This window comes from Coloeus monedula, assembly GCF_965178545.1.
Source record: "Coloeus monedula genome assembly, chromosome: 8".
NCBI lineage: Eukaryota > Metazoa > Chordata > Aves > Passeriformes > Corvidae > Coloeus > Coloeus monedula.
This window is the reverse complement of record NC_138788.1, coordinates 24,710,282-24,735,544: the sequence shown is the minus strand read 5'-3', so window position 1 is coordinate 24,735,544 and position 25,263 is coordinate 24,710,282. Positions and strand designations below refer to the sequence as shown.

The following is a 25,263-nucleotide window of genomic DNA, read 5'->3' as shown; positions in this document are numbered from 1 at the left end:
CGGTGCTGGCGGTCACGTGCGCCCGGGGGGCGGGGCGGGGCGGCCCCGCGCGCACACCGGGCCCCGCGCGCACGGGCGGGCGCAGCGCGGAGCCGGCGCGGCCCCGATGCCGAGCGCCGCCGGTCGGCCCCGCCATGGGCGGCTGCGTGGGGCGGCAGCGCCGGGAGCGGCCCGCCGCCGGCGGCAACGCCCGCAAGCGAGCAGGTGAGCGGGGGTCGTCCTGGCTGGGACACCCACGCGATCGCGGTCACCGGAGCGGGGAGGGGGGTCCCGTGTCCCCCTGGGGGTGGCGCGGGAGAAACGTGGGCACCGGAGGAGCGCAGTCCGCCACGGGAGAACTCCCCCCTCGCACAACCCCAGGAGTCACACTGCGCCCTCGGGGTTCCCGGACCCCGGGGGTCCCGGTTCGGTGCGCGGCCTCGGGAGCGGGCGGGCACCGCGGCTCCCGTCCCGGCGCCCTGGAGGCTTTGCGGGGTAAGGGCTGGGGTGCGCAGCGCGTCCAGCCGAGCCCTGACAGTTCCCGGCTCCTCCCGGGAAGGTGGTGTCCTGGGGGGACTGCAGGGTGGCGGGTGCTCCCGGTCTGCGCTCGGCAGCGTCCTGCGAACGGCAGGGTCCTGCCTGCTCGGGATCGGTGCTGCCCCGTACACTGGGCTGCTGCCGGCGGGCGCGACCCCGTCCCCGCTGCCCCGGGGCTTCGGGAGGTGAGGGTCGGACAGGGGGCGGCTGCCGGTCCGGGGCAGCAGCGGCGGCCCAGGGGGGCTGGTGCAGCCCCGCGGTCCCCCGGAGTTACCGGTAGCCGAATACTCGGGTGCCATGAGGCGCTTCCCCGTGATGCCATCCCGGAGGGTCCCGGGGGCCGTGGGGATGGGTACGGTGGAATTTCGGCGGAGAAGCCGTGGGCTGGTAGGATGAATCACGCCTTTTCCTTGCCGCCTCCCGACCGGTGCCGTCGCAGCCGGTAATTACCGTGTTTATGCCAGAGCGGTAGTGGGCGGTGGGAGAGGAGGGGCAGGAAGCGTGTGCCCGGGACGGGACGCCCCGGTCCTCGCCCGCAGCTGGGATGAAGGAGGGAAGGGCGTTCTCCGTGGGAAGGTGCCCGCCGCTCCGGCAGCACGTGCAGGGTGCCGTGGCAGCCGGGCCGGGCTGTGCCCGTGCCGTGGGCAGCCGCCTCCACCGCGCGGGGCTGCAGGTGTGCCAGCCTGCCCCGGGGATGCCCTGCTGGTATGGTAAGCCACCCGGCACACTTTGCCCCCCAGGAGTGCCTTCTTGCGGGCATCAGTGAGGCCTCGGGTCCCTGGCTGACTGTTCCCTCAGCTTGGCGGGATGTGAGGCCGCTGCCTCGTAGCTCAGGCTGCTGTGAGAGGGGGTGGGGTCAGATCCCAACATCTGGATCTGTGTGATCCCCTCCTGTGCCAGGCAGCAGCTGGCTGCAGAGCCTGTGTCTCCATCCCCACTTGCTCTCCTGTGATGGGTCATGGTCCCTTCCTGGTATACTGCCGGCAGTTGCTGCTGCTGCTTTCTTTCAGTGTGTCCCTTCCCGGGAGAGCAGGGCTGTCCCTTGTGCCAGGTGCCCTGGCTGGTTCCTGCCTTTGCTTGCATGGTGCCACCAGCCCATGGGAACTGCTCAGCAGGTGGTGGAGGATGAAGCAAGGCTACAGCTGCCCTCACCAGCAGTATGGGGACACTGCCCTGGGCCAGCAGATCCTAGTACATGAGGACCTTCTGTCAGCAGGGAGGGGGGCTCTTCCTGCCCACCTCTGCTGTCACAGGGGCCCTGCAAAGCAGCCTGGCCAGCTCCTGCCCTGGCTGGGGCCTGTTGTGACCCCCTGTAGAGGGGTCCTGCCAGGGCTCCCAGCAGCAGGTGACAGCATTGTCTCTGGGGTGGCCAGCTTACCGCAGCAGGAGCTGGGGATGCCCATGGCATGCAGCATCCCAGCCCTGCCTGGCTCGGGAGCGGACCAGCCAGCACTGCTGGAAGCAGTGGTGTGTGCCATCTGGCTGATGTCTTCTCCAGGGCCTCCAGGACCTGTCAGCTGGGGCTGCCTGAGGCTCCTGCAGACAGGGAGCAAGCCCCAGGCCAGGGAAGCCTTGAGGTCACATCCTCGTGCCTGGGGGTCCCTCACCAGGCCACCGCGGGGGGCTGAGCCACGGGCAGGGTGCTGCAGGCACAGGGCAGGAGGCAGGCAGGCTGCCAGCCAGATCCTGTTGGCTCGAGTCCGGGCACAGCGAGCGGATGGACCTGTCTGGTGGTGCTGCCGTGGAGAGTTGCACAAAGGGCCAGGAATAGAGCAGCAGGAGGTGATTAGAAGGTGCTGGCCCGGCTGGGCGGTAGCAATAAATAGACGAGGCTTAAGCCCCTGCCTACCTGGGCAAGGCTGCTGGGCACGCCTGTACACACGAGGCAGCCACAGCCTGCCCCTGCTCTCTGCCACAGCTGACCCCCACAGCTCTGATCCTGCTGCCTCCCTGGGCCAGCCTCTTCCCTTTGTTGCAAGCAGAGCTGGGGGAATGGCACTGGCTGGGAGTGCTGGCCAGGAGTCCTGTGATGACACGTGCCCCAGCCCACAGGCCACAGCAAGGTAGGGACATGGTCCCAGATATGTCCTTCAGGCTGGCTCTTGACACTTCTCCACTGCCCTCCTGGGGCAGGTGTTGCCTCTGACCTTGCTGTGTCCTGTGGTGCTGCAAATCCCTCTGGCCCAGCACCGTGACTGCTGAATCGGCAGCACTGGCTGCAGCCGGCTGCCCTTGCTCCTCCAGGGATGTGGGCAGGATGCTGCCTCCCAGGGATGCTCAGCGCCCAGCCCTGAGGTAGCTGAGCACCTGTGCCCTTTGGGGATCCTTGAGGTGGGTGCTTGCTGGGAAGCAGATGCTATGCCGGCTCCAGTGGTCTTGGGTAGGGTGAGGCAGGGCTGGTACAATCAGAAAGGTCGTGTAGTGCCTTGTGTCACCACACACTTGCTCAGAAACAGCTGTCTGGGGAACTTGGCTCAGCCCACAGCTGGCAGTGGTGGCTGTCTCCAGTGGCTGGGGTGTGTGGCATCACCTTGCCTCACAGGTCACTGTGTGGGCACGGGCATCTTCCTGCCCAGCTGGAGCCTCAGTTTACCCTCGTCCTGTCCCCACAGGAAGGGGGCCGTCTGGCCAGCTCAGGGAGAGGGGTGACAGGAAGGAGCTGTTATCATTCATTGTCCTCAGCTCAGCTGGGAGTGACAGCTCCTTCCTGCCCCACGTGTCCAGCCTGGCCATGGGGCCGATGGGACAGGGTTGTTCCCACAGGGCCAAAGCCCAGTGTAGTGAGGGCATGGTGGTGTGGGACTGGCACTGGCATGGCTCAGATCCCTGGGCAGTGCTGGCTGCTGAAGGGCTGTGGGGACATGTCTGGGGGCTGTTTTGTGGAGAGCCAGCTCAGTTCAGCCCATTGCTGGGGCAGCTGCAGTCTGGCAGTAGTGCCCTCTGTCCCCCTGATGCCCGGGACGCTGTGTGCCTGCTGTCTTGCCTGCAGCTGGTCCCTGTCATCCTGGGGTGGGCAGAGGGGATGGTGAAGTCCTGACCCCCCCTTTGCTGCAGCTCAGCCTTTGTAATCCCCTTCTTGTTCCAACTCACCAGCTTATTTCCTGGCTAATTCCCCAAGCTATAAATACTGCTCTGCCTCAAAGGGCCCCAAGGCCCTGTGGCCGCCCCACAGGGCAGCGACTGAGCCCCCTAACATGGAAGCAAGAGCCCTTGGCCCCTCTGTGGGCAAAGGGTGTCACTTGGGGGAACAACTGCTGTGGGGCCAGTGGGATCTTGGGCAGGGCTAGCTTTAGCCCAGTTCCCCTTTGCTGCATTGGGGACTGTTCTTCACTGGGCAGGGTGATCCCTCAGACCCTCGCTGAGGTGCAGTAAGTCCCCAGGAAGAACCTGTGGGTGTGGGCAAGTGGGGGACTCAGGGCCCAAGGGGAAACCCTGTCCTTTGGCTGAATATCTCCCCCTCCTCAGGCCGCAATGAGCCCCTGAAGAAGGAGTGTCCCAAGTGGAAGAGCGACTACCCCATGACAGACGGGCAGCTGCGCAGCAAGCGGGACGAGTTTTGGGACACGGCACCCGCCTTTGAAGGCCGCAAGGAGATCTGGGATGCCCTGAAGGCAGCTGCCTATGCTGTAGAAGCCAATGACCACAGCCTGGCCCAGGCCATCCTTGATGGAGCCAGCATCACCCTGCCCCATGGTGAGGGTCAGCACTGGGGGGTTTGGGTGGGGTGTGTGCTGAGTGCCCCATATGTGGGCACACAGGAGTCCTAGGCTGGAGTAGAAAGGGGCTCCCACCTGCTATCCAGAGCTCAGCCCAGCCAAGGGGAGCAAGGTAGGCTGTGCCACACTGCTTAGGGTGGCTCTGTCCACATTTGGGTGGTCCATGGGGATGCCCACCCTTAGCATCTCATCCTGCTGTCCCCAGGGTCCCTGACGGAGTGCTACGATGAGCTGGGCAACCGGTACCAGCTGCCCGTCTACTGCCTTGCACCCCCCGTCAACCTGATCCTGGAGCGGAGTGAGGAGGAGGCGGTGGAACCAGTGGAGCCTCTGCCCAACACCCGGCGGGAGTTCGCCCTCAAGGTGCGCCTCTCCACCGGCAAGGACCTGCGGCTCAGCGCCAGCATGAGTGACACCATCGGGCAGCTGAAGAAGCAGCTGCAGGCGCAGGAGGGCATTGACCTGGCCTGGCAGCGGTGGTTCTTCTCAGGCAAGCTGCTCACTGACCGCACACGACTGCAGGAGACCAAGATCCAGAAGGATTTTGTTGTGCAAGTGATTGTCAATCAGCCCGTCCCACCCAGGAACTGAGCCACCCCCTACTGGTTGAGGGGAGATGGCAGGGGTCTGGGGTACAGTGGCACCTCTGGGGATTCCCTGTGCTGTGTTCCAACGCATCTGGAGCCACTCCTGCTCCCCCCTGAGGCTGCCCAGAAAGGTCTGCATGGGGCTGTGCCACCGTGGTGGCTCCCCTTGGCTGGGGACACGGGCAGGCGCCGTGTTTGCTGCAGGAGGTTCGAGACCAAATGTCTCTGGGGCTGGGGCTCCTCTGCCAGGCTGTGCCAGCAGGGAGAGACTGTGACCCACTGGGCTCTGGCTTCCCCTGGCCAGGAGACCCATGGGGTGCTGGGCTGGGTGGAGATGTCTCCCCTCTGTACATAGTCTGTATTTATCAATAAAGCCTTTTCATCCTTCCTCTGGCCTTAGGGACAGGCTGGAGGGGGCTGTAACCCATAGCCACGGGAGGTCCCTGTGCTTGTCCTATATCTACTCCCATGTCAGAATGGGCACAGGGTGGCCAAGGGTAGCCTGGACAACTCAGCTTTGTTCCCTAGTGCCACCCTGACCCTGTCCTGCCAGCCCTGGCTGTTTGCCTGCCAGGACCCTTTCCCAGCATTACCAGTATTGACCCATTGTCATTCTGGCTGCTTCTCAGTGTGGGGTCACCACCTCCCTTTCCTGGTGCTTCCCCTCTGGAGATTTAAGCCTATGTCTGCCCTTGAGCTAGGTGGGACAGTCCGTGGAGGGGAAAAGTCCCAAGATGACCTTCATGGCCACCATGGCCTGCCCTGGTGAAAACAGCATCTTTCTGCTGTGGCACCCATGGGACAGGGCACCCAAGGATGGCCCTGGGAACTGCCCAGGAGGGTAACAGTGACGTGGCTGTCTGTCCCTCCCCCGGGTCCTGTGCTGGTGGACAGTGCCCAGCGCATTAACTGTCCTGGCACAGGGCAGTGTTGGCCTCATCTTACAAGGGGGGAGTGCTCAGGAGATTTGTACAATGTTCCTGCTGCCGGGAATAGCTGCTGGCTCTGCCTGTTGGCCCCACGTGAGGCCAGTCTCCTGCTGCCAGGCTGCCATGTGCAGTGAGGGAGGCCAGGCAGCCACGGGGACCCTGGCAGGGCTGCTCGGAACGTTCCACACCTGAGGTCATCCTCTAAAGCTGCACAGAGGGGCCATGACTCCTGGCATCTCATGCTGCCTGCTGCTGGCTGAGAGGCTTGAGAGGACCCATTGCCTCTCTTTGGGGTGGGCAGGCCCCCTTCCTGCCAAAGGTGCCAGGGAGCCTCAGGCTGTGTTGGTGGCTACTGCAGCATCTGGTTGCACAGAGATGGGGTGATGGGAGCCGTGGGAGCATCTTGCTTGTCCAGGGTCGGTGGCACAGGCATAGGTGCCATGCCTGTGGGATGGCCCTGGATTGTGTCCCTGCTCTGCTGAGCCTCTCTTGACTGGCTGTCACAGGTTCTGCACACCCCAGCTCCCCATAACAAGCACAGGTGTCCTGGTCAACCCAGGGTGGGGGGGGTTCTCTTTAAGAGGGTGTGGGGCTGGAGAGGTGAGTCAGGGCCACCAGAAAGCAGGCGGGTGAGCTCATGGCAAAGCTGCCCCAGTCATGTGGAGCAGCCACAGCTGTTGGTGCCCTTGGACTGTGGGACAGAGGGGCCAGCAGCATAAAGCCCCAAGGCCAGCGAAGCCGCCGGCAGCATCAGGAGCCAGGACTGGGCACTCCCTGCCTGTGGTAGCAAGGAGAGGAGGACACATCCTGCGCAGGACTGTGCACTGCGGGCAGACATGGAGCTGGATGTGGAACGGGCCAAGGAGCTCATTGAGCAGAAGCTGGCAGAGGAGGAGGAGGAGGAGGTGGGTCCATAGGGCAGGGGGACCTTCCTGGGCTCTAGTAGGAACCCCCATTGCACTGTGTCCATCCTTAGGGACTCCGATGTGAGGAGGCTGGCACCGACCTTGCCGTCCTGGGGGATATAGCAAGGTGTCCAAGGGCTCTCAGGGGGATCAGGTTCCCAACCCAGCAGCTCTAGCCCATGGGGCAGAGCTGAGCGGCAAGCAGGTGCCCAGCTTACCGAGCAGGGTGGGGAGGCAAGTGCAAGCCCAAGAGCTGCCAGGCACCCCCGTAGACCTCAGCGGCGAGCTGGGAGCCCCGCGCAGAGCCACCTCCCCCAGCAGGCTGGGCATGGAGGCAGTGGGGCTGCTCTGTGGCCAGCCAAGACCCTGCAGCACCTGCTGTGCCTGTGCAGAAACTCAAAGGGGATGGTGCACGGGAGCCGCCGGCCGTGGAGCGTATGAACACACCTGAGCTGGAGGAGGAGAAACGCTGTGGCCCCAGGAACAGGGGCCTTGAGGCCATCAAGGTGAGTGGGTTGGGGTGCGGGGTGCCCAGGGGTGGCTGGTCGCACAGAAGTCAAACAGGGGACTGTCTGTGCTCACCAGGGCCAGGAGAGGGTGCGGAGGAGTTCAGTGGATCTGAGGCGGGAGATCATCGACGTGGGCAGCATCCAACGACTCATCGAGCTCCGCAAGCAGCGCCGGCAGCGCCGGGCAGAGCGGGCGGCCACCCCCGAGCCCACCCCGCCACCTGAGCCCCTGGAGATTGTACGTCAGGGGGTCCCAAGATGCGGGAGGGGGGCTGCTGGGATAGCGGCTGGACCACTCACAGGCCAGCCCCCGGGTCACCCTGCCAGCCAGAGACCTCCCTGGGGAAGCAGGGCAGGGGGCCCCCATGTTGTCCCCTCTCCTGCACCCCTGTGCTGCCCCAGCCCTGAGCCTGTCCCATTACCAGGAGGGTCCTGTGGAGCCAGAGACCTTCCTGCGAGCTGCTGTCCAGGGCAAGATGCACATCATCGAGAAGTTTCTGGCAGATGGTGGCTCCCCCGACACATGTGATGAGGTAGCTTTCCTGGCAGCCACTGGCTGTCCCCCGCCTGTGCCATGCCACCATATCCTGCAGCCATGCCCCACTGTGCCTATGGGCGAGGGCTGGGATCCCTGGGACAGGGCTGGAGTACAACCAGACTGGGCCAGGGAAGATGCATCTGTCCGCCAATGTGCCACCCTGTCCCGCAGTTCCACCGCACAGCCCTGCACCGCTCCTCGCTGGAGGGACACATGGAAATCCTGCAGAAGCTGCTGGACAGTGGGGCCACTGTTGACTTCAGGGACCGGGTGAGGCTGGATCCTGCTTCCAGCTGCATGCTGGTCTGAGCATCTGGGTGTGGTGCAGCCAGAACTACAGCAATATTGGGGACCCTGCAGTGGGGCAGTGCTGTCCCCATCACGGAGGTGGCTACAGGCAGGGCTCTGCCAGTTCAGCTCGAGCACGGGGACCTGCTGGGGCAGGGGACAGACACAGGGTAGGGGTGTCCCCCACCATGACACAGCACTGTATGTCCAGCTGGACTGCACCGCCGTGCACTGGGCCTGCCGGGGTGGGCACCTGGATGCTGTCAAGCTGCTGCAAGACCGTGGGGCAGACCTCAATGTGAAGGACAAGGTGAGCAGGGCAGAGCAGATCACAGGGTTGGGGCAGGAGCATACCCTGGAATACCAGAGCTGACCCTGTGTTGGGTTAGCAGGTGTGGGTGCTGATCCCCCCTGATGTCCATCTCATCCCCCCTCAAGCTGCTCAGCACACCCCTTCACGTGGCCACCCGAACCGGACACCTTGACATTGTGGAGCATCTCATCCACTGTGGGGTGGATGTCAATGCCTCAGACAGGGTGAGTGCTGCAGCCATGCAGGCATCATTGGGTCGCAACACAGATCCCCCTCCCTTTGTTGACCCCTCGAAGGGCTTCCAGCACCCACAGTGGGGCATATCTGGACACACACATCCCTGCCCTAGGGTGGCTGCAGCCACAGCCAGGTCTGGGACAGGGACATTCCCCTTGTCCTGGTGGAGGTTGGTGTGCTGGGAGCTGGGGAGCAGTGCTTGGGGCAGGCAGAGGGTCCCTGTCCCTGGACCACGATCTCCAGTGAAGCTGTGTCTCTCACAGGAAGGCGACACAGCGCTGCATGATGCCACACGGCTCAGTCGCTACAAGATCATCAAAATGCTGATCCTGCACGGGGCTGATATGATGGCCAAGAATGAGGTGAGCGTGGGGGGGCACCTCTGAGGCTATTTGCTGCCCCACCATGTCACACCACCCTGTGCCCAGCCTCTCTCTGCCCACTCTTGCAGGCTGGCAAGACCCCGACAGACCTGGTGCAGCAGTGGCAGGTGGACACACGCCAGGCGCTGGAGACCAAGGAGCAGCCGCAGGGGGAGATGGAGGTCCCTGCATGATGGCACCAAGCAGGGACCAGAGCTGGGCTCAGCTCCAAGGAGCAGGATCCAGACAAGACTTGTCTGTGTCAATAAAAGTCAGCAAAGAGCAGCATTTGTCTCCAGGTGGCTGTGAGGTTGGGCAGCCTGCACCAGGGTTGATGTGCCTGGGGAAGATGGGTTATCCTGGGAGCAGGTTTATCTGGCAGCATGTTGAGCCCTGCCTCCTATGACAGGGACTCAGGTATTGGTGACACAAGTGGTTCAAGGGCAGGACTCCTCGCTGTAGGACACCCTGATTGCTCACAGTCCTTCGAAGTCCCACCTGGGCAAGCTCAGGGAGGAAAAATACATGGAGGGCAGCTCAACCTGAGTCCATGCTGTGCTGGAAGCTGGGGCTGTGCCAGAGAGCAGCAGCTGTACCCCTGCTGGACAGCCACTCTGTGGGGTTGGATGGCTTCTTGTTCTTCTGCCTTTCCTGCTGCAGTCACCCTTGGGGGACACATGCTCCCTAAATGGAAATGCTCACACTCACCCGTTTACAGGAGACCCTACACTGATGGCCGGATCAGGTGATCCCTGACCAAAGCCCTGGGACTGCTTGCAATGCCTGATCCCTCCCTGGCCTTGCAGCCCAGCCCTGTAGGAGGCAGAGGGATAGCTGCCAGGTTGGCAAGCAGAAGGGAAAGCACAACTGGAGTGGCCAAAGCTCACCTGGAGGGGTGCTGAGCTCCTGCAGCCAGCTCCTGAAGGGGGAAGAACATCCTGAGCTCATCTGGTACCACCCCCATGTCACCTACCCAGCAGGGTTGCGGGTCCCTCACGTGCCCTGTCAAACATTAACAGCCCCTCAGCGAGGCAGCAGCACAGGCAGCAGCAGCACCCAGCCACCATGGCATTCAGCAGCCGCCTCACCTCGTCCCTCCGGCCCGCCCTGGCAGCTCTGCAGTGGGCAGCCCCCAGGCGGTGCCGGGGGCTCAGCAGCCCCCAGGGATCAGAGCCCTCACTCGATCTCAGGGGCATCTTCCCACCCCTCGCCACCCCTTTCTCACCCTCACAGGAGGTGGACTATGCCCAGCTGGAGGGAAACCTGCGCCGCTACGCCAGCATCCCTTTCAGAGGTAAGCGCTGCCCACTGTCCCTCTCCGTGCAGGTTCCTGTCAGATCCCTGCCTGCCACAGAGGCTGTGCAGCAACACGCAGGCAGCCTGCCAGCTTCCCAAGGGTGCTCAGCCTCCAGCCGGACTTCGCTCCAGGGCTGGCAACCCCTCGGGTCACCCACCTGGGGCCCCTTGCATGGCACGTGCCCGGGCACAAGTGTGTGTCCTTGCACAGCCCTGCCACACGCCAGCACGTGCTTGCACACCCGCTCCACACATGTGCGGGCTTGAACCTGTGCACTGCCCTCCCATGCACACTCACACATTCGTGGGGTATGTATCTGTCGATTGCCAAGGACAGATAGATGATAGGAGAGGAGCTGCAAAAGAGGTTGCAGCCTCACAACAGTGTTCCCCAGAGTCTCCTCTCTTCTGACCAGGAGGCCAGGGCTCCAGGGATTTAGGCAAGAGAGGGCACACTGAGGACTGCAGAGCTCTGCCTAGGTGCTGGCAGCAAAGACGGGAGTGAGAGTAATGGGGATACCTGACATTCCTGGCACCCTTCTCCTGTGCCTGAGCCCTGCCCTCCCCATATTTGTGTTTCAGGACTGGTGGTGCTGGGCTCCAATGGGGAGTATCCATACCTGGCACCCCACGAGAGGGTGGAGGTGGTGAGCTGCGTGCGCCAGGCTCTGCCCAGGGACCGCTTGCTGCTGGCTGGCTCAGGCTGCGAATGTGAGTGCCTGTGTGGGCAGTGTGGGGGGCAGTGCAGCGGGCATGTGTCCCCCCTGGAGCACCCCTCACCCTTCCGCCTCCTCCCCAGCCACCCAGGCCACCATCGAGCTGACGGTCAGCATGGCAGAGGCAGGGGCTGATGTGGCGCTGGTTGTGACACCCTGCTATTACCGGGGTGCCATGACCACTGCTGCCCTGGTCCATCACTACACAGAGGTGAGCCACGTCCAGTGCCTGCCAGCAACCGCAGCTGGGGCAGCAGGAGAGGGATCATGTCCACTGTGTCTCCAACCCACCCCAGCTACTGAGCTCTGCCTGGCTGCCTGCAGGTTGGCAACGCATCCCCCATCCCGGTGGTGCTCTACAGTGTCCCTGCCAACACTGGCCTGGACCTGCCCATGGACGCTGTCATCACCTTGGCTCAGCACCCCAACATCATTGGGATCAAGGACAGCGGTGGGGACGTGAGTGGAACAGGACTTTCCCAGGGCTGCTTACCACCAAACCTGGACCTAAGTTGGGAATGGGGAACTGGGACTTGCAGCCCTTCCCTGGACCCCAGGGCTGCCAGCAGGCACCCTGCAGCAAGGGGGACAGGGTGATGCCTGCCCCAGGGCATAGCATGTCTCTCCCCAGATCACCCGCATGGGGCTGATGGTCCACAAGACAAGGCAGGAGGATTTCCAGGTGCTGGCAGGATCAGCCGGCTTCCTGCTGGCGAGCTATGCTGTGGGTAGGTGCAGCTGCTCATCCTGGCCTGGGGACACTGGCAGGGGGAGGCAGGGGAGGGACCGGGAGGTGCTGGCTAGGCACAGCAGGCTGAGCTGGCTGCCAATGTGTCCTGGTGCCTCTAGGTGCCGCTGGGGGGGTGTGTGCCCTCGCCAATGTTCTGGGTGACCCGTTGTGCCAGCTGGACCACCTGTGCCGCGAGGGCCGGTGGCAGGAGGCCCGTGACCTGCAGCACCGCCTCATTGAGCCCAACACGGCGGTGAGCAGGCAGAGCCCCTCGGATGCTGAGGGGAGAGGGTGCCAGGCTATGACAGAGCCAGGGGGAGGCAAAGGATGGAAGTCCCTGGGGCTGCAGTGGGTGGAGGGGTGGTTCAGGGGGATAGGACGGCACAGCACCTGGCCAGTGAGCCGAGATGGGCTGGAGGTGAGAAGGTGGGAAATGCCAGCCCTGTCATGTTAAGGAACAGCCTGTCCACTGGCACTGGGCACTGCCTGACCCTCTGTGAGAGCCTTGCTGACTATTTATAGGCAGCAGTGTGTGTGGGGGGGAAGAGCTGCTCCTTCCTGGGCCCCTCATCCCACTGTGGAGTGGCCTGTCCCTGCTGCAGAGCACAACGTGCCACAGAGCTCCTGTGTAGAGTCCTGTGGGGGTGTGCTCTGCACCCTCACCCCACAGTGGGTACTTCATGGGGTGCTGCAACCACTTCACACCTTGCCAGCCTTGCAGCCCTGCATGGGGAGGACAGGAGTGATGGCAAGCAGAAGAGCAGGGCCTGCACAGCAGAGCCCCCAGAGCGTGCTGGCCCATGGGAGCCAGAAAGCCCCCATGCCCTCCCTCCCTCCCACAGGTCACCCGCCGGTTCGGGATCCCGGGGCTGAAGAAGGCCATGGAGTGGTTTGGCTACTATGGGGGTCCCTGCCGCGCACCCCTGGCCCCTCTGAGCCCTGCCCAGGCTGAAGAGCTGAAGAGCACCTTCAGTGCTAATGGCTGGTTGTGAGGTGTTCTCCATCTGCCCCTTTCCACACAAGAAAGGTACAGGAGTCAGGGACCCTGGGAACAGGGGATATGCTGGGGACATTGGGAGGTGGCCAGGAGAAGGCCGCCCCTGTTAGTCTTTCCTGTTGGACAGGGCTGCCCTGGGCAGAGTGGGTAGAGAGGGGCAACCCCAGGCCAGCCTGTATCCCTGCCAGCCCCCAGGGTCCTGTTGTCTTCACCTGGGAAGGAGTGGATCCTTGTGCCATGAATAAACTTGCCATCTCCTCTCTGTGTCTGCAGTCTTGTCTGTGCAAGGCCCCCGCGCCGTCTCTGCTCCCAGCAAAAACAACATGGCACGGGTGTTTGGCAACATGGTTTACTCAGCTGAGGCCTGTGCAGGCAGCAGCACAAGGCAGGGTCACAGCAAGGCACGGGACCCAGTGCAGGCAGAGACTGGCAGGGAGGGTACAGCCCCTGCAGCCCTGCACTGGGCGGTGAGGGCTCCTGGGACCCTGTGCCACAGCCAGCCAGACCACACCGGGGGTGAAGGTGAGCATGTAGTGGGGAGATGAAGGATGCATGTGGGGGGCAAGATGGGGAACCGTGTGCCCCCTGCCTGCCCCTTCACCATACCTCTATCCCCTCCTGCCCTGCCCAGGCCCCCTGCTCCAGCCCTGGCACCCCATGCAGCCCTGCTCATGTCCCTCATTCCAGGCTCCAGCTGACCCTTCTCCTTGCTCACCGTTGTACCAATCTGCACCAGAGTGCAGCAGACACATGCCAGGCTGGGCACTCCCCAGTCCCCCTTGGTGGGGATGCTGCTGCTGATGTCCCCAAGGCAGTGGGTGGGCGCATTGGCACAGGGATGAGGGGAGCACAACCCATTGGCTGGCCCTGAGAGCAAGCTGGGTTCTTTGGGGACAAAATGTCGCCCTACCCTGGGCATACAGGGAGATGGCCAGTCACCCAGAGCTGAGGGTGCAGGCCACAGGGTGCCTGGGGTGCCCACCCTGCCTCCGGACCAGGGCAGGAAAGTGAGCCAGGAGCTGCCCCTCTGGGGGCACATGGTTCGGTCAGCAGCTTCCAGCCAAGGCACCCTGGCAGTGGGGTCAGAGACCAGCCTCTACCCCCCTGCTCCATCCTCTGCAACTGGCTAGCAGCCCTAGTGGTCCACAGTCTTCCTGGGGGGCAGAGGGGCCAAGCCCCTGTCACACTGTCCTTCTGCTGCTCCAGCAAGTGCCAGGGCTACAGCCAGAAAGGGAAGGCACCACGGCTGCCCCAGGGCACTTGGGTGGAGAGCGGAGGGTTCCATCCCCTCCAGCGTCAGGGGTTGGCAGGAGGACACTTGGAGGGGACGAAGGGCAGGGAGGCACCCAGCAGCGCCACATCCCTTCTCCAGGGCCAGCAGGGCCAGCCAGTGCCCAAGTAGGGGGGTCCCTGCTCTGGTGGGAGGGGATGCGGGGCACCATCACGCTGTCAGGCTGTGGGCAGACTTGGAGGCGCCCTGGGCCCTCTGGATGATGGCCGTGCACTTCTCCCGCCGCAGCAGCTTGTTGTTCTCAAAGAAGCCCTCGTTGCGGGGCACGCCGTGGGAGCCATCGGGGAAGGTCAGGAGACCTGGGGAGGGGAGGGAAGGGCTGGAAGTGAAGAGGCAGGGAGCCGCACCGACTGCAGATGGGGCCAGGGAAGGAGGGACAAAGTGGGAGATGCTGGAAGGGGCTGTGCTGAGCAGGGGCTGTGCAGATGCCTGCACCATGCCGCCAGCACTCACCGAAGCCATACACGCGCCCGCCTTTGAACTCGCCCTCAAAGGTCATGTTGTCACAGCGGGTGAAGACTCCAACGCCACTGAACTTGCCCTGCACAAACTCCCCTTCATACCTGTGTGGGAGGATGTCCTGAGGCAGCTGCTCCCCACGGCAAGTGGGAATGCCTGAGGAGGTGTATGCAGGAGTGGGGTGCTCACCTGGAGCCATCAGAGAAGGTGAGCACGCCGCAGCCGTGGAAGAGCCCGTTCTCAAAGTGCCCCACGTAAGTAGTGCCATCAGAAAACGTCAGCTGCCCGATGCCGTGCCTGCGACCTAGATGAGAGCAGAAATGGGCAGCACTGGACAGAGGCAGGACCTGCCCCAGTGTGGAGCTGGACAGAGATGCGGGGTTTGCTTGTACCCCAGCACGGGTGGCACCGTCCCCTCCTGCCACATCTCACCTTCTTTCCACTCGCCGCGGTACTCCTCCCCATTGGAGTAGGTGAAGGAGCCTTTGGTGAGGGTCATGGCAACAGCCTTCGGCACAGCAGGACAAGAGCTGGCAGAGAGAGGCACAGAGAGCTGCTGGGCAGGGAGAGCAACCCGGCTTGCCCAGAGCCCTTGCATCCTCTGGGCTCGCAGAGAGGTGCCTGTCTGCCCTGGGGACAGCTCTCCTGGGGCACAGTGCAGATGAGGAGGTGACCCCAGGAGCACAGCTGCCCTGCCCAGGCTCTGAAACCCCAGCTGCCAGGTTCGGGTTGCTGCCCGCCCACTGCAGGGCTCAGGGAGATGTGAGCCCACGGGGGTCACAGCCCTGTGAAATGTGAGTGAGTGGCAGGAAGAGGAGTGTGGCAGGAACTAGCTGTCTCTGGCATGGCACTCCAGCAGAACCCCAGAGGTCTTGCACTGTGCAGGCTCAGGCCAGGGGCCACTCTCAGCTTTGCTGGGGCAGTCCCAGGCAGAAAAGAGGGTTTTGGAGTGGAGATGCTTGCTGGGCTGTGCTCAGTGGCAGTTCTTCAGGAGAGGGAACAGAGAGCTTGTGGGGTTTCCAGATCCAGCATGGGATGAGCAGACCTGGTTCACCCTCAGGGATGAGTGGACACTCCTCCTAAGAGGGACAGCAGAGATAGGATCCTGGGGCTTCAGGGCTTTGCTCAGCTACCCAGGGTTTGCAAACCTGCCTGCCAACAGCAAGCAGGCCCCGAAGCCCTGCACATCTCACAGAACCCTGCCACGCAGCACAGCTCTCCCCAGCACACAGGGAAGGCAGGTGGGCTGGGCGCTGCCTCACCAGCAGCTGCCGGTGCAGCTCAGGCAGTGCCAGTGACGGGAAGGGGCTCCCCGCCTCCAAACGGGGTCCATGGGCTTACACCCGGCTGCGCATCACCCAAGAGATGGGTACTGAACCACGCGAACCAGCAGGACGCGGCACTCGGGAGCACAACAGGAACTTGCCAGGGCATTGTGTCCAGAGAAATGGCCCCAGCGAAGGCGAACAGCGACTGAACAGTGCTCTCTGCTGATGGGAGGGACGGGGAGCGCATCGCCGGCTCCCAGCCTGCAGCCTGCCCAGCCATGCCAGGCGGAGCAGAGGGTGCTGCCACGGGCTGTGAACTCGGCCAGCACGGCCTGTGACACTTCACCCGGACGACAGCCCCCCACGAGCACTCCAGCCTGGCCAGCAGCCGGACGCGCCCGCGCTGGGCTCCCACCACCCAGAGCCCGCACGTACCGTGCCCGCCGCAAGCAGAGCAACGCGCTCAGCACAGCCCGAACCGCACAGGGGCCGAGGGGTGCCCGACCCCGTTGAGCCACACACCCCCGGGCAAAGGCACGGACGTGCTGCCAGTGGCAGCACCCACGGGGGATGCGCGCACACCCCACCCGGAGAGTGTGTCCGGGGGCGTGACCGCGCCCACGGGTGATGCACCACACCGCGATGTACCAATATCCCGTCGTGTCCCTGTCCCCACGGGTGATGCACCCACACCCCGATGTGTCCGTGCACCCACACCCCGCCGTGTCCGTGCACCCACGGCTGATGCACCCACACCCCGGTGTGTTCATGCACCCACGGCTGATACACGCACGCCTCACCACCGGGACACGCGTGGCGGTGCTCACGGGCCCGGTGCGTGCCCAGGAGCGGGGTGGGAAGTGCGGGCGGCGCAGGAACCCGCGGCCCGCGCTCACCTGGCTCCGCGCTGTCCGCCTACACCGCTTCCCACCACGTCCCGCCGAGGGGCGGTGGCCGCCACCGCCCCTGCCAGCACCCCGCCCTGCCGGGCGGTGCCACGCCGCCAGCGTCCATCCCCGCTCGCCGTTGGCTGTCTCCACGGCAACCGCTAGCAACGCGGCTGCTCATTGGTCAGCTTCGCAGCACGCCCTCGCCGGTCGCCATCTTTGTGTGGGGCAAGGAGCTCTCCGCCTTGGGCGTGGCTGCAGAGGGGCGGTGCCCTCGCCCTGCCGCCATCTTTGTGAAGGGCAGCAATGGGCACGGCCACTCCACGCGTCCATCTTTGTGCGGGGCACCGGCGCCAACCGCCACGGCGGGGGTATACGGGGGGCGAACACACCCTGGCCTCCCCGAACGAACTGTGCGAGGCGCGAGAGCCTTCGAGCCCGCCCCAGCGGTATCATGGCCGCAGCCGCCCCCGCAGTTCCCGCCGGAGCGGCCGGGATGGGCGTGGCGCGACGGGGGAGGGAGCAGTCAACGGGGTGTGGCGGGGGCGGAGCAGCCCCTGGGGATGGGCTGTGACGCGGGCGGAAGCGGAAGCGGCAGCGGCGGCACGGCGGAGCCGGGCGGGCGGCGCGATGGACGAGACAAGCCCGCTGGTGTCGCCGGAGAGGGCGCAGGGCCCCGACTACGGGCTGCCGGGGGGTGCCGTGCGCGCCCTCCCGCCCGCCGCGCCCCCGCCGCCCTCCCCTCCCGGCTCCCCTGGTGGCCGCGACCGCGAGCGGCAGCCGCTGCTGGAGCGCGGGGCGCGGGGCCCGGCAGCGGCGCAGGCCCAGGCGCAGGCCCAGGCGGCGGCGGCGGCGGCGGCAGCGGCGGCGGCGGCGGCGCAGCGGGAGCGCAACGACTTCCCCGAGGATCCCGAGTTTGCCGAGGTCGTGCGGCGGGCTGAGCTGGCCAGCGAGCGCGGCATCTTCCCCGAGCGCATCTCGCAGGGCTCCAGCGGCAGCTACTTTGTGAAGGACCCGCAGGGGGTGAGCTGGGCCCAGCCCTGCGTGGCCGACCCAGGGGTGGTGCCGCCCCCGTGGCTCCGGAGACCTGTGGGCTGAGCGGCGCTGGCCGGGAGCGGGACGCTGGCGGGGGTGACCAGCCGTGGAGGGCTGGTAGGAGCGGCCGGAGCAGCTCTGGGCTTCCCCGGGGAGAAGTACAGTGGGACCAGCAGCGAGAGTGCGGGGCAGCAGTGTCTAAGTGCTGATTCAACCTCTTCTGTGGCTTTGTGCCCAAAGAAGAAGGGTCACCCCCTCCCCCAGGCCCGTGCATCAGCATCTGAACACAGCTACTCCAGCCCCAGGGCTGTGACTCCGTGGGCTGAGCTGGTTTTGGCCTGTTTTTTTGAAATGAGTGAGATGTCTTCTCTGTGGCCGTGTGGTTGGTATAGTGGAGACAAAGTCCTTGGCATGTAGCTGGTCCCCTATAGATCTGGTCAGCTGTGTGGCAGCCGTCTCTGTGCCACTGACTAGATGTATGTGCAGCACAGGCTAGCTCCCTGCCTAATCACTTGAGCTGTTGCTGTTTCCTGTGACTGCCTTGCCACGTGTGTGCTAGGATGCTTCCAGGGAAGCAGGAGTAAGCTCTGTGGTCTGGTGTGTCCTAGTTTTCCTGCCCTGGGTGAAACCTGGCTCCTGGAAGCTGTGCTAGGCAGTTCCAAGCTGAGCTGATGGCGTGTGGGGAAATACATGCTTCTTGTGCCACAGCCTTGCTCCCTCCTATTGCCCAACATGAGACCTGGAGTAAGCAGCCAGATGAGCTGCCTGGGGATTGCAAGTCAGAGGCTGCCTGGCTGTAGGAGACCTGAGCTCAAGGACGGCTGTTGGAGCATGAGTGTGAGGAGCCAAAGTCTGTGTACTGCTGGCGCTGTCAGCTGGCAGGTCCCCCAGACTATTTGCTGTTGGCAAAGGTGGTGTGTGACTGGTTTCTGTGGTTGCTGTCCAGGGTCACTAAAAATGTCCCGCTGTTGGCACAGGAGAGAGTGTAGCACATAGGTACTGTGGGCAGTGGGGGAAATATATTGGGAGGAAAATCTTTTCTCTTTGATTATTTCTCTTGGGGCTGCTGGGGCCTGAGCTGTTCCAGCTGGGCTGTGCTGCCCAGCCCCAGTGGTTATGATCACCCCACTGCCAGCTGCTCCTCTGTGCTGGCCGGGCTCCCTCTGCCTTGCTGCTGGCACCAGGCAGACCTGTTTTCCCTGTCAGTGCTGCTCTCGGCACGGGTCTGTCTGCAAGGGGATGCTGTGCTGCCAGGCCTCTGGTCTCCACTTCCATGCTGTTCCTGCCTGGCTGGGTCTTGCTCTGCTGGACTTTTCATGGAGCACAGGGCTTCATGCTGCCAGAGCTCCTGACAGGCCTCTTTGCGGGCGTATATCCAAGGATGGGTTAACAGTCATGTGACAGTCGTGTGGGGCTGGTTCGGGGGATTGTCTTCCTGCCTGCCTGGGGAAAGTGGCTCCAGCATGTGATCTGGGCATGGCTCAAGTGATCCTGTTCCCTCAAATCCTTCCTTTCTGTCTTCCTGGTGGACAAAATCTTGGTTCTGCTTGCTCTGGCCTGGCTTTTGGTCCCAGACAGACTGAGATTGCATTGAGGTTTCCTGCTGAGGCACTGGGACTCATGTTCCACTTCCATGTTCTGGCAGGAGCTCAGCTTGGGGAAGTAACACCCACTCAGGCCAGGGCTGGCACTAGCCATGGGATGGAGGCCTGGTTGCGCATGCTGCTGAGTCACCCCAGAGCAGGGGCTGCCAGCCCCCCAGGGATGCCTGACTTGTGGAAGGCCTTGCTCTCATCTGTGTGGTGTGGCAGTGCTGGCTCAGCAGTGGTGCAGTGCCCCACACAAGGCTTCTGTGCTCTCTGCAGCAGTGGGATACTCTGCTGTCCCCACTTTTGGGTCGGTGTATGCAAGGCTGGACTGAGGGGCTGGGAGTGCTTCTGGTACCAGCTGGTGGCCAGTTTGGAGCTGCCTGTGCCCTCTCATCCACAGTGTACCCAGAGAGTCAGCCCTCCTGCTGGGCCCCCCAGCACAGAGCCCTGGCTCCTCAGGGACCCTGCAGCTGCTTGGCTGTTATGGTCCTTTTCCTCTGGTCAGTTTGGGATCAGCTCTGTTCAATAGATTTTTGAGCCAGGGCCGGGATTGCTATCCCTGACCTTCTCCTGTGTGGACATAATGACCAATGATGAGCTGTAGCTCTCCCTAGCCATCCAAAGGTCGCTGGAATGAGACTTATGTGTTTACCAGGAGACTGCATCATCACTGGTGTTTTTGGGACAAATTGGGTATAAAGGTCTCTGGGCAGCACTCTGGTCTTGTGGGATGGGGTACTGGCTGGAGGGGTGCCCTTCCCAGCTCTTCCCACCTCCATATCAGGAGCTGTGAGGTTTTGCCTGGTCCCAAAGGCTGGTTATTATCCTAATGAGGGGCAGTTCTGGACCTGTTCCTTAGTGTCCCCACTGTGGGCCAGCTCATGGGCTGGGGAAGGTGTCCCAGCTCTACCAACTGCCTGGACTCAGCCCTCTTCTCTCCCACTCACAGAAAATCATTGGCGTCTTCAAGCCCAAGAATGAGGAGCCATACGGGCAGCTGAACCCCAAGTGGACCAAGTGGCTGCAGAAGCTGTGCTGCCCGTGCTGCTTTGGGAGAGACTGCCTTGTCCTGAATCAGGGCTACCTGTCGGAGGCGGGTGCCAGCCTGGTAGACCAGAAGCTGGAACTCAACATTGTTCCCCGCACAAAGGTGAGGGGACAGCTGCTGGGGTCTTGTTCTGGGGAGGCTTTTGTGTGCTTCCACACAGCTCTGCTTGCACCTTGCCTTGTGCCACTGCTGACCTAGGAGATGGAGTGCTCTAGACCAGGACTGTTCCTGCTCAAACCCTGGGGATCCTTGTGCTGGGCAGAGCTGTGGGAAATGTTGTGTCTTGGTTTTATGAGGCAGTCTTGTGACTTGCCAGAGGCCCCTGCTGACTGTGCTCATGTCCCTCCAGGTGGTGTATCTGGCCAGTGAGACCTTTAATTACAGTGCCATTGACAGGGTGAAGTCCCGAGGAAAGAGGCTGGCCCTGGAGAAGGTGCCGAAAGTTGGCCAGCGCTTCAACCGCATTGGTCTGCCACCCAAGGTAGGGCTGCCAGCCTCTATGCCTGCCTGTTGGCACCCCCTGGTTTCTGTGGCCTTCTGTAATGCAGCCTGTCCTTGCTTCAGGTGGGCTCCTTCCAGCTCTTTGTGGAAGGCTACAAGGATGCAGACTACTGGCTGCGGCGGTTTGAAGCCGAGCCGCTCCCGGAGAACACTAATCGGCAGCTGCTGCTGCAGTTCGAGCGGCTGGTGGTACTGGATTACATCATCAGGAACACAGGTAGGGCCAGCTGCCTGGCATTGGATGCTGCCTGCTCCTTCATGTCCTACTATGCTGGAGAAAGAGGAGGGAGATAGGGTCTTGCTGTCTTTTCCCAGCACCTGAAACTCCTCTCCCCTTGGTTGCTGCCACATGACATCTGCCTCTAGGCAGAGTGCAGCTGCTGGGCTGCCCACCACCTGAGGCTCTGGCTGCTGGCCTGTGTTCTGGCAGATCTGGATCTACCACAGTGCTCAGGTGAAAGTTTGCCAGCTGTGAGGATCCAGGGACATCCAGAAATCAAGCACCTGACTGTGCCCCTATATTCCATTTCACACTGCATTCCTGAGTTTCTGCCAGGCTGGAAGGGGTTGAAGTTGCACTCTGGGGAAGGGGTTGAAGTTGCACTCTGACCTTTCTCTTGGGAGCTGGCAATGTGGATCTCTAGGGCTGGCTATGAGGGGCTTGATGTGGCTTCCCATGCCTGCAGCAAGCTTAAGGACTTAGGGGTAGAGTTTGAGCCTAAAATGTCTGTCTCACTTCTGGGTCAGAGGAGGAACAGTCTTCTGCCCAGCATGCTGCAGGGAGGCCCTGGTGCTGACACAGCTGGTTTTATCTCCCTGCAGATCGGGGCAATGACAACTGGCTCATCAAGTATGACTGTCCCCTGGACAGCGCGGGTGTGCGGGTGAGTGGCTGCTCCTTGGCAGGGGCTACATGGGGACTCTGCTCTTGGAAGCTGCCGCTCGGCAGGCAGGACAGGAATTTCCCATCTGGCTTGGGTTTCCAAGTGTGTGGAGGCCTGATCTTGTCTCCTGGGCCTTTTGTTACCCTTTGCGTGGATGGTTTGTGGCCTAGTGGGACTTCATGAGGATGGATGCAGCTGAACTCTGTGGGGGAAACTGGTGTTGCTGGGGGAAACTGGTTTTGCTGGACCTGTGCATCTTTGGAGTGAGGCCTGGGGGGGAAACAGCTTTGTCCCCCTTCCCACCCAAAGTAGACTATGTTTCCCTACAGTCAATGGACCGTGCTACAGGCAAGAGGCTGCCGTGCCTCTGTGGTAGCCAGGGCAGAGATCCTGATAGTGGGGCTGCAGAGAGTAGGAGAAGGACTGTTCCTGCTGGGAGGACCTCCTTGTGACATGCTTCACTTCCTTCCAGGACAGCGACTGGGTAGTGGTGAAGGAGCCCATCATCAAGCTGGCTGCTATAGACAACGGTTTGGCCTTTCCCTTGAAACACCCGGACTCATGGAGAGCATGTGAGTCCCTCAGGCTGTGCCAAGGCACCATGGCAAGCCATACAACTCCATGCTTGGGCATCCTCCTCAAGGACTGTAGAGGAGAGGGCTAGGGCTGTGCCTCTGCAACTTCTGGGTTCATGGGCAGCTCCTCAGCAGAGACTGTAGAAGGCAGATGCTGGATCCTGTGTCCCAGATGCAGGGAATCTAGCACACCAGATGTGGCACCGTGTGTTGCTTTTCCGAATTCTAATGTCTCCTGCTTCTTCCCACAGATCCATTCTACTGGGCATGGCTGCCCCAGGCCAAAATCCCCTTTTCACAGGAGATCAAGGACCTGATTCTTCCCAAGATCTCAGACCCCAACTTTGTCAAGGACCTGGAGGAAGATCTGTATGAGCTCTTCAAGGTGAGCTGGGGGAGTGGGTGAAGATGATGTTGGAGGAGGAAGAAGGAGTGGTGTTGGGGAGCTCCCTGTCAAGGCTGCAGGAAAAGAAAGGTGGTCAAGTTCCTGACAGCATTTCTGGGCTGAGGCACAGCAGGGTTATACTTCTGCCAGGAGCTGAAGATTCAGTGTGGGGAGAAGCAGGAACCCCATGGGACAGGAGGAGGGGCTTGGGGAATAGGCATCTTGTGCATGGCATGAAGCAGTGGGTGGATCCCATTGTGTTCTTCATTCTTTCTCTTGCAGAAAGACCCTGGCTTTGACAGGGGACAGTTTCACAAGCAGATTGCTGTCATGAGAGGCCAGGTAAGCTGTGCATAGGAAAGACAGATGGGTGAGGTAGGAAGCCTCATCCTGCCTGCATGGCAGGAAGGGTGCTGGTGTGGGTGCTCTCTGTTGCTCTGGCAGGGCAGTTCAGGCCTTGCTCTGTTGTGCCATACAGATCCTGAACCTGACTCAGGCGTTGAAAGATGGGAAGAGTCCACTGCACCTGGTTCAGATGCCACCTGTGATTGTGGAAACAGCGCGCTCCCACCAGCGCTCCGCCAGTGAGTCCTACACGCAGAGCTTCCAGAGCCGGAAGCCTTTCTTCTCATGGTGGTAGCTCTGGGAGCCACGGGCAGGGCTTGGCCACCTTGGACTAGCACTGCGAGAGGAGCTGGGCCACTGTTGGCTTCTGTGGCTGGGACTCGACCTTCAGGGTAGAGCGAGCAGGCGTGGCTGGAGGAACCTGCAGCTGAACTGGAGGCGCCAGGCAGATTGGGCATGGTCCCTCCCCAGCTCCACTGGAGCTTGGTGCCCTGCCTGGGGCAGAGGCCAGGGGGAAGGTATGGGAATCTGCCAGGAACTGTGGCATGGCTGGGACCCTGCCCCTGCCTCTGTTCCTTGGCCTGCATGCGGTTCTGAGCACCCCTGCTTGGGGCTGGGATGAACAGGCTGCCTGAGCCAGGATCCGTCCAGCCCTTTACACCAGCCACTGGCCCTTTTTTTTTCCCCCAACATGCCAGCTGCCGGGTTGGGAAGGCCTTTAGTAGGTGATACCCCCTCTGTTTCCCTGAGGGTGTGCTGTACTCCTCCACTGTCCCTCCCCTGCCCCAACCCCGTGCACGCTGCTTTCCTCAGGGGGAGTTCCTGCTGCCCACTGGCGTAGCGGGGACCGCAATGAACGGCTGTTCTCTGGCTAGAGGCTCGAGGAGGGGACATAAGAGGGACAACATGGGACTGGCTTGGGTGCAGTTAGACATTAAGGGGAAAAAGGTGCTGGCTTGTCCCTGTGAAGAGCAGGCGGCTTCACAGAGCTCTCCCATGGGAGCTCTCCCCTTCTGCCCCAGTCCATTTCTCCTGCCTGGTCTCCATGGCTGCTCTCGCTTGACTTTTTCCTCTCTCCCAGCAAGCTCCCTGGCTGCTGTGCAGCCAGCATGGTGCCAGCCTTGTGTGTGCCTAAGGACCCTCTTGAGGGGCAGGGGCTGCCAGGGAAGGGCTGGAGGGGCTCTTCTGCCACGTGGCTGGGAGCACTGGGGGACCAGCATGGACTCCTGGATGCCCTGGAGCTGACAATCTTGCAGGCCTGCTGTGGGTGGGGGAGGCAGGGAGCCCCTCTCTCACCAGCAGCTGCTGAGCTTGTGTTGTATAAAACAGTACCAGGGCTGCTGCCTGTACCCGCTTGCCTTGAGCTGTGGCTTCTCAGGCTGCTAGGGAAAGTCGGTATTGGGTCTTGCTGTCCTGTTAGCCCATCTTTGGGGAGTGAGGGGGATGAAGGCAGGTGAGCCTGGGAGGGCAGAGCAGCTGCTTTGTCTCCTGCAGTGGGGAGGGGGCTCAACATTGGCTGTGTAAGCACAGAGGGGGCAGGAGTGGAGAACCCAACTCCCCGGCCAGGCCCAGCTGCATTTGACTGACCCAAAATGTATTGTTCTAATGCACTGTAGAAATGTATGTAATGTATTTAAACCATGCAACCATCTGAATAACAGAGCTGCTGTTCAGCTGGCTACATCTGCGCCTCTGCAGCTCCCTGGAGCAGCTCGGGGCTCCTCGGTCCATGGCTGGTATCCATATGTACCTGCACAGGGATTCACTGGCCTCCTGCAACTGCTGGAGCTGCTGCAGGACAGAGTCCCTTTCCTATCTGCTCATGCTGGGCATTGAGGGCAACCAGCTGCCCAGGCTGTCCCTTGGCATCCTGTGTCTCCAGGTCCTGCTCCAGCCTCGCCTGGGCCCAGCGGCTCTCGGAGAGGAAACTCTGGAGGCTGGAGATGAGGCTGCCCAGCTGCTGCTTCTCCTTGAAGTGGCCACATTTGAGACTGTAGAGCTGCTTCCTGCAGCTGCTTCTCCTCCTTCAGCCACAGGACCATGGCCTGGAGCTTTGCTCTTTTGGCAGTGAGGCTGGACACCTCCTGCTTCAGCTCCTCCAGCTTCAGAATGTCCCCCATGATTTCTCCATTCTCCTGGGCGCTACACTCCTCCAGCTTGGCCAGCTGGTCTTCCAGCAGAGAAATCTTTCCCTGGACAATCTCTATTACCTCTTCCAAGCATTCCTTCTCCTGAAGGGCAGCATGTAACTTGTTCTTCAGTTGTCCCTGTCACTGTGCCAGGTCAGTTACTGTGTGAGTGACTGTGCATTGGAACAGATTGCCCAGAAAGGCTGTGGAGTCTCCCTCACAAGAGGT

At 62.3% G+C, this 25,263-nt stretch overlaps 5 protein-coding genes across 6 annotated transcripts; 4 read left to right on the top strand and 1 right to left on the bottom strand.

Moving 5' to 3' along the window:
• The first annotated feature begins 69 nt into the window (after positions 1–69).
• Positions 70–5,238, top strand: UBTD1 (ubiquitin domain containing 1). The gene is made up of 3 exons (XM_082286102.1): positions 70–204; positions 3,982–4,209; positions 4,438–5,238. Exons 1-3 carry the CDS (start codon positions 135–137, stop codon positions 4,821–4,823), a joined length of 684 nt encoding a protein of 227 aa, XP_082142228.1. The 5' UTR covers positions 70–134; the 3' UTR covers positions 4,824–5,238.
• Positions 5,239–6,518: 1,280 nt separating this feature from the next.
• Positions 6,519–9,094, top strand: ANKRD2 (ankyrin repeat domain 2; the record flags this gene model as incomplete). Its single annotated transcript, XM_082285868.1, has 9 exons — positions 6,519–6,653; positions 7,046–7,159; positions 7,239–7,400; positions 7,588–7,695; positions 7,872–7,970; positions 8,200–8,298; positions 8,427–8,525; positions 8,802–8,900; positions 8,990–9,094. Exons 1-9 carry the CDS (start codon positions 6,585–6,587, stop codon positions 9,092–9,094), a joined length of 954 nt encoding a protein of 317 aa, XP_082141994.1. The 5' UTR covers positions 6,519–6,584.
• Positions 9,095–9,965: 871 nt separating this feature from the next.
• On the top strand, positions 9,966–12,634 carry HOGA1 (4-hydroxy-2-oxoglutarate aldolase 1; the record flags this gene model as incomplete). The annotated part of the gene is made up of 7 exons (XM_082285654.1): positions 9,966–10,194; positions 10,779–10,907; positions 10,996–11,123; positions 11,237–11,371; positions 11,544–11,640; positions 11,762–11,895; positions 12,485–12,634. The coding sequence occupies 7 exons, from the start codon at positions 9,966–9,968 to the stop codon at positions 12,632–12,634; spliced, it is 1,002 nt and encodes a 333-aa protein (XP_082141780.1).
• Positions 12,635–12,984: 350 nt separating this feature from the next.
• On the bottom strand, positions 12,985–16,607 carry MORN4 (MORN repeat containing 4). Of its 2 annotated transcripts, none has more exons than XM_082286500.1 (5): positions 16,554–16,607; positions 14,822–14,919; positions 14,579–14,693; positions 14,384–14,493; positions 12,985–14,229 (listed from the first exon to the last, which is right to left on the bottom strand). In XM_082286500.1, exons 2-5 carry the CDS (start codon positions 14,886–14,888, stop codon positions 14,081–14,083), a joined length of 441 nt encoding a protein of 146 aa, XP_082142626.1. In that variant the 5' UTR covers positions 14,889–14,919; positions 16,554–16,607; the 3' UTR covers positions 12,985–14,080. The 2 variants fall into 2 exon arrangements, with proteins under 2 accessions (XP_082142626.1, XP_082142625.1); XM_082286499.1 differs by having other exon boundaries at positions 14,822–15,468; positions 16,554–16,581.
• A 549-nt stretch (positions 16,608–17,156) lies between these two features.
• Positions 17,157–24,587, top strand: PI4K2A (phosphatidylinositol 4-kinase type 2 alpha). The gene is made up of 9 exons (XM_082286612.1): positions 17,157–17,567; positions 20,118–20,318; positions 20,566–20,697; positions 20,781–20,934; positions 21,540–21,601; positions 22,074–22,173; positions 22,428–22,561; positions 22,844–22,903; positions 23,040–24,587. Exons 1-9 carry the CDS (start codon positions 17,175–17,177, stop codon positions 23,199–23,201), a joined length of 1,398 nt encoding a protein of 465 aa, XP_082142738.1. The 5' UTR covers positions 17,157–17,174; the 3' UTR covers positions 23,202–24,587.
• Positions 24,588–25,263: the final 676 nt, after the last annotated feature.

Excerpts from the sequence above, each read along its gene's own strand:
- UBTD1 (XM_082286102.1), top strand. The coding sequence starts at position 135 with ATGGGCGGCTGCGTGGGGCGGCAGCGCCGGGAGCGGCCCGCCGCCGGC. Across the intron at positions 205-3,981 it reads CAACGCCCGCAAGCGAGCAG|GCCGCAATGAGCCCCTGAAG; the intron begins GTGAGCGGGGGT and ends CCCCCTCCTCAG. Across the intron at positions 4,210-4,437 it reads CAGCATCACCCTGCCCCATG|GGTCCCTGACGGAGTGCTAC; the intron begins GTGAGGGTCAGC and ends TGCTGTCCCCAG.
- MORN4 (XM_082286499.1), bottom strand. The coding sequence starts at position 14,987 with ATGCAAGGGCTCTGGGCAAGCCGGGTTGCTCTCCCTGCCCAGCAGCTC. Across the intron at positions 14,494-14,578 it reads ACCTTCTCTGATGGCTCCAG|GTATGAAGGGGAGTTTGTGC; the intron begins GTGAGCACCCCA and ends CCTCCCACACAG. Across the intron at positions 14,230-14,383 it reads CGGGCGCGTGTATGGCTTCG|GTCTCCTGACCTTCCCCGAT; the intron begins GTGAGTGCTGGC and ends TCCCCTCCCCAG.
- PI4K2A (XM_082286612.1), top strand. The coding sequence starts at position 17,175 with ATGGACGAGACAAGCCCGCTGGTGTCGCCGGAGAGGGCGCAGGGCCCC. Across the intron at positions 20,319-20,565 it reads ACATTGTTCCCCGCACAAAG|GTGGTGTATCTGGCCAGTGA; the intron begins GTGAGGGGACAG and ends ATGTCCCTCCAG. Across the intron at positions 22,174-22,427 it reads CCCGGACTCATGGAGAGCAT|ATCCATTCTACTGGGCATGG; the intron begins GTGAGTCCCTCA and ends TTCTTCCCACAG.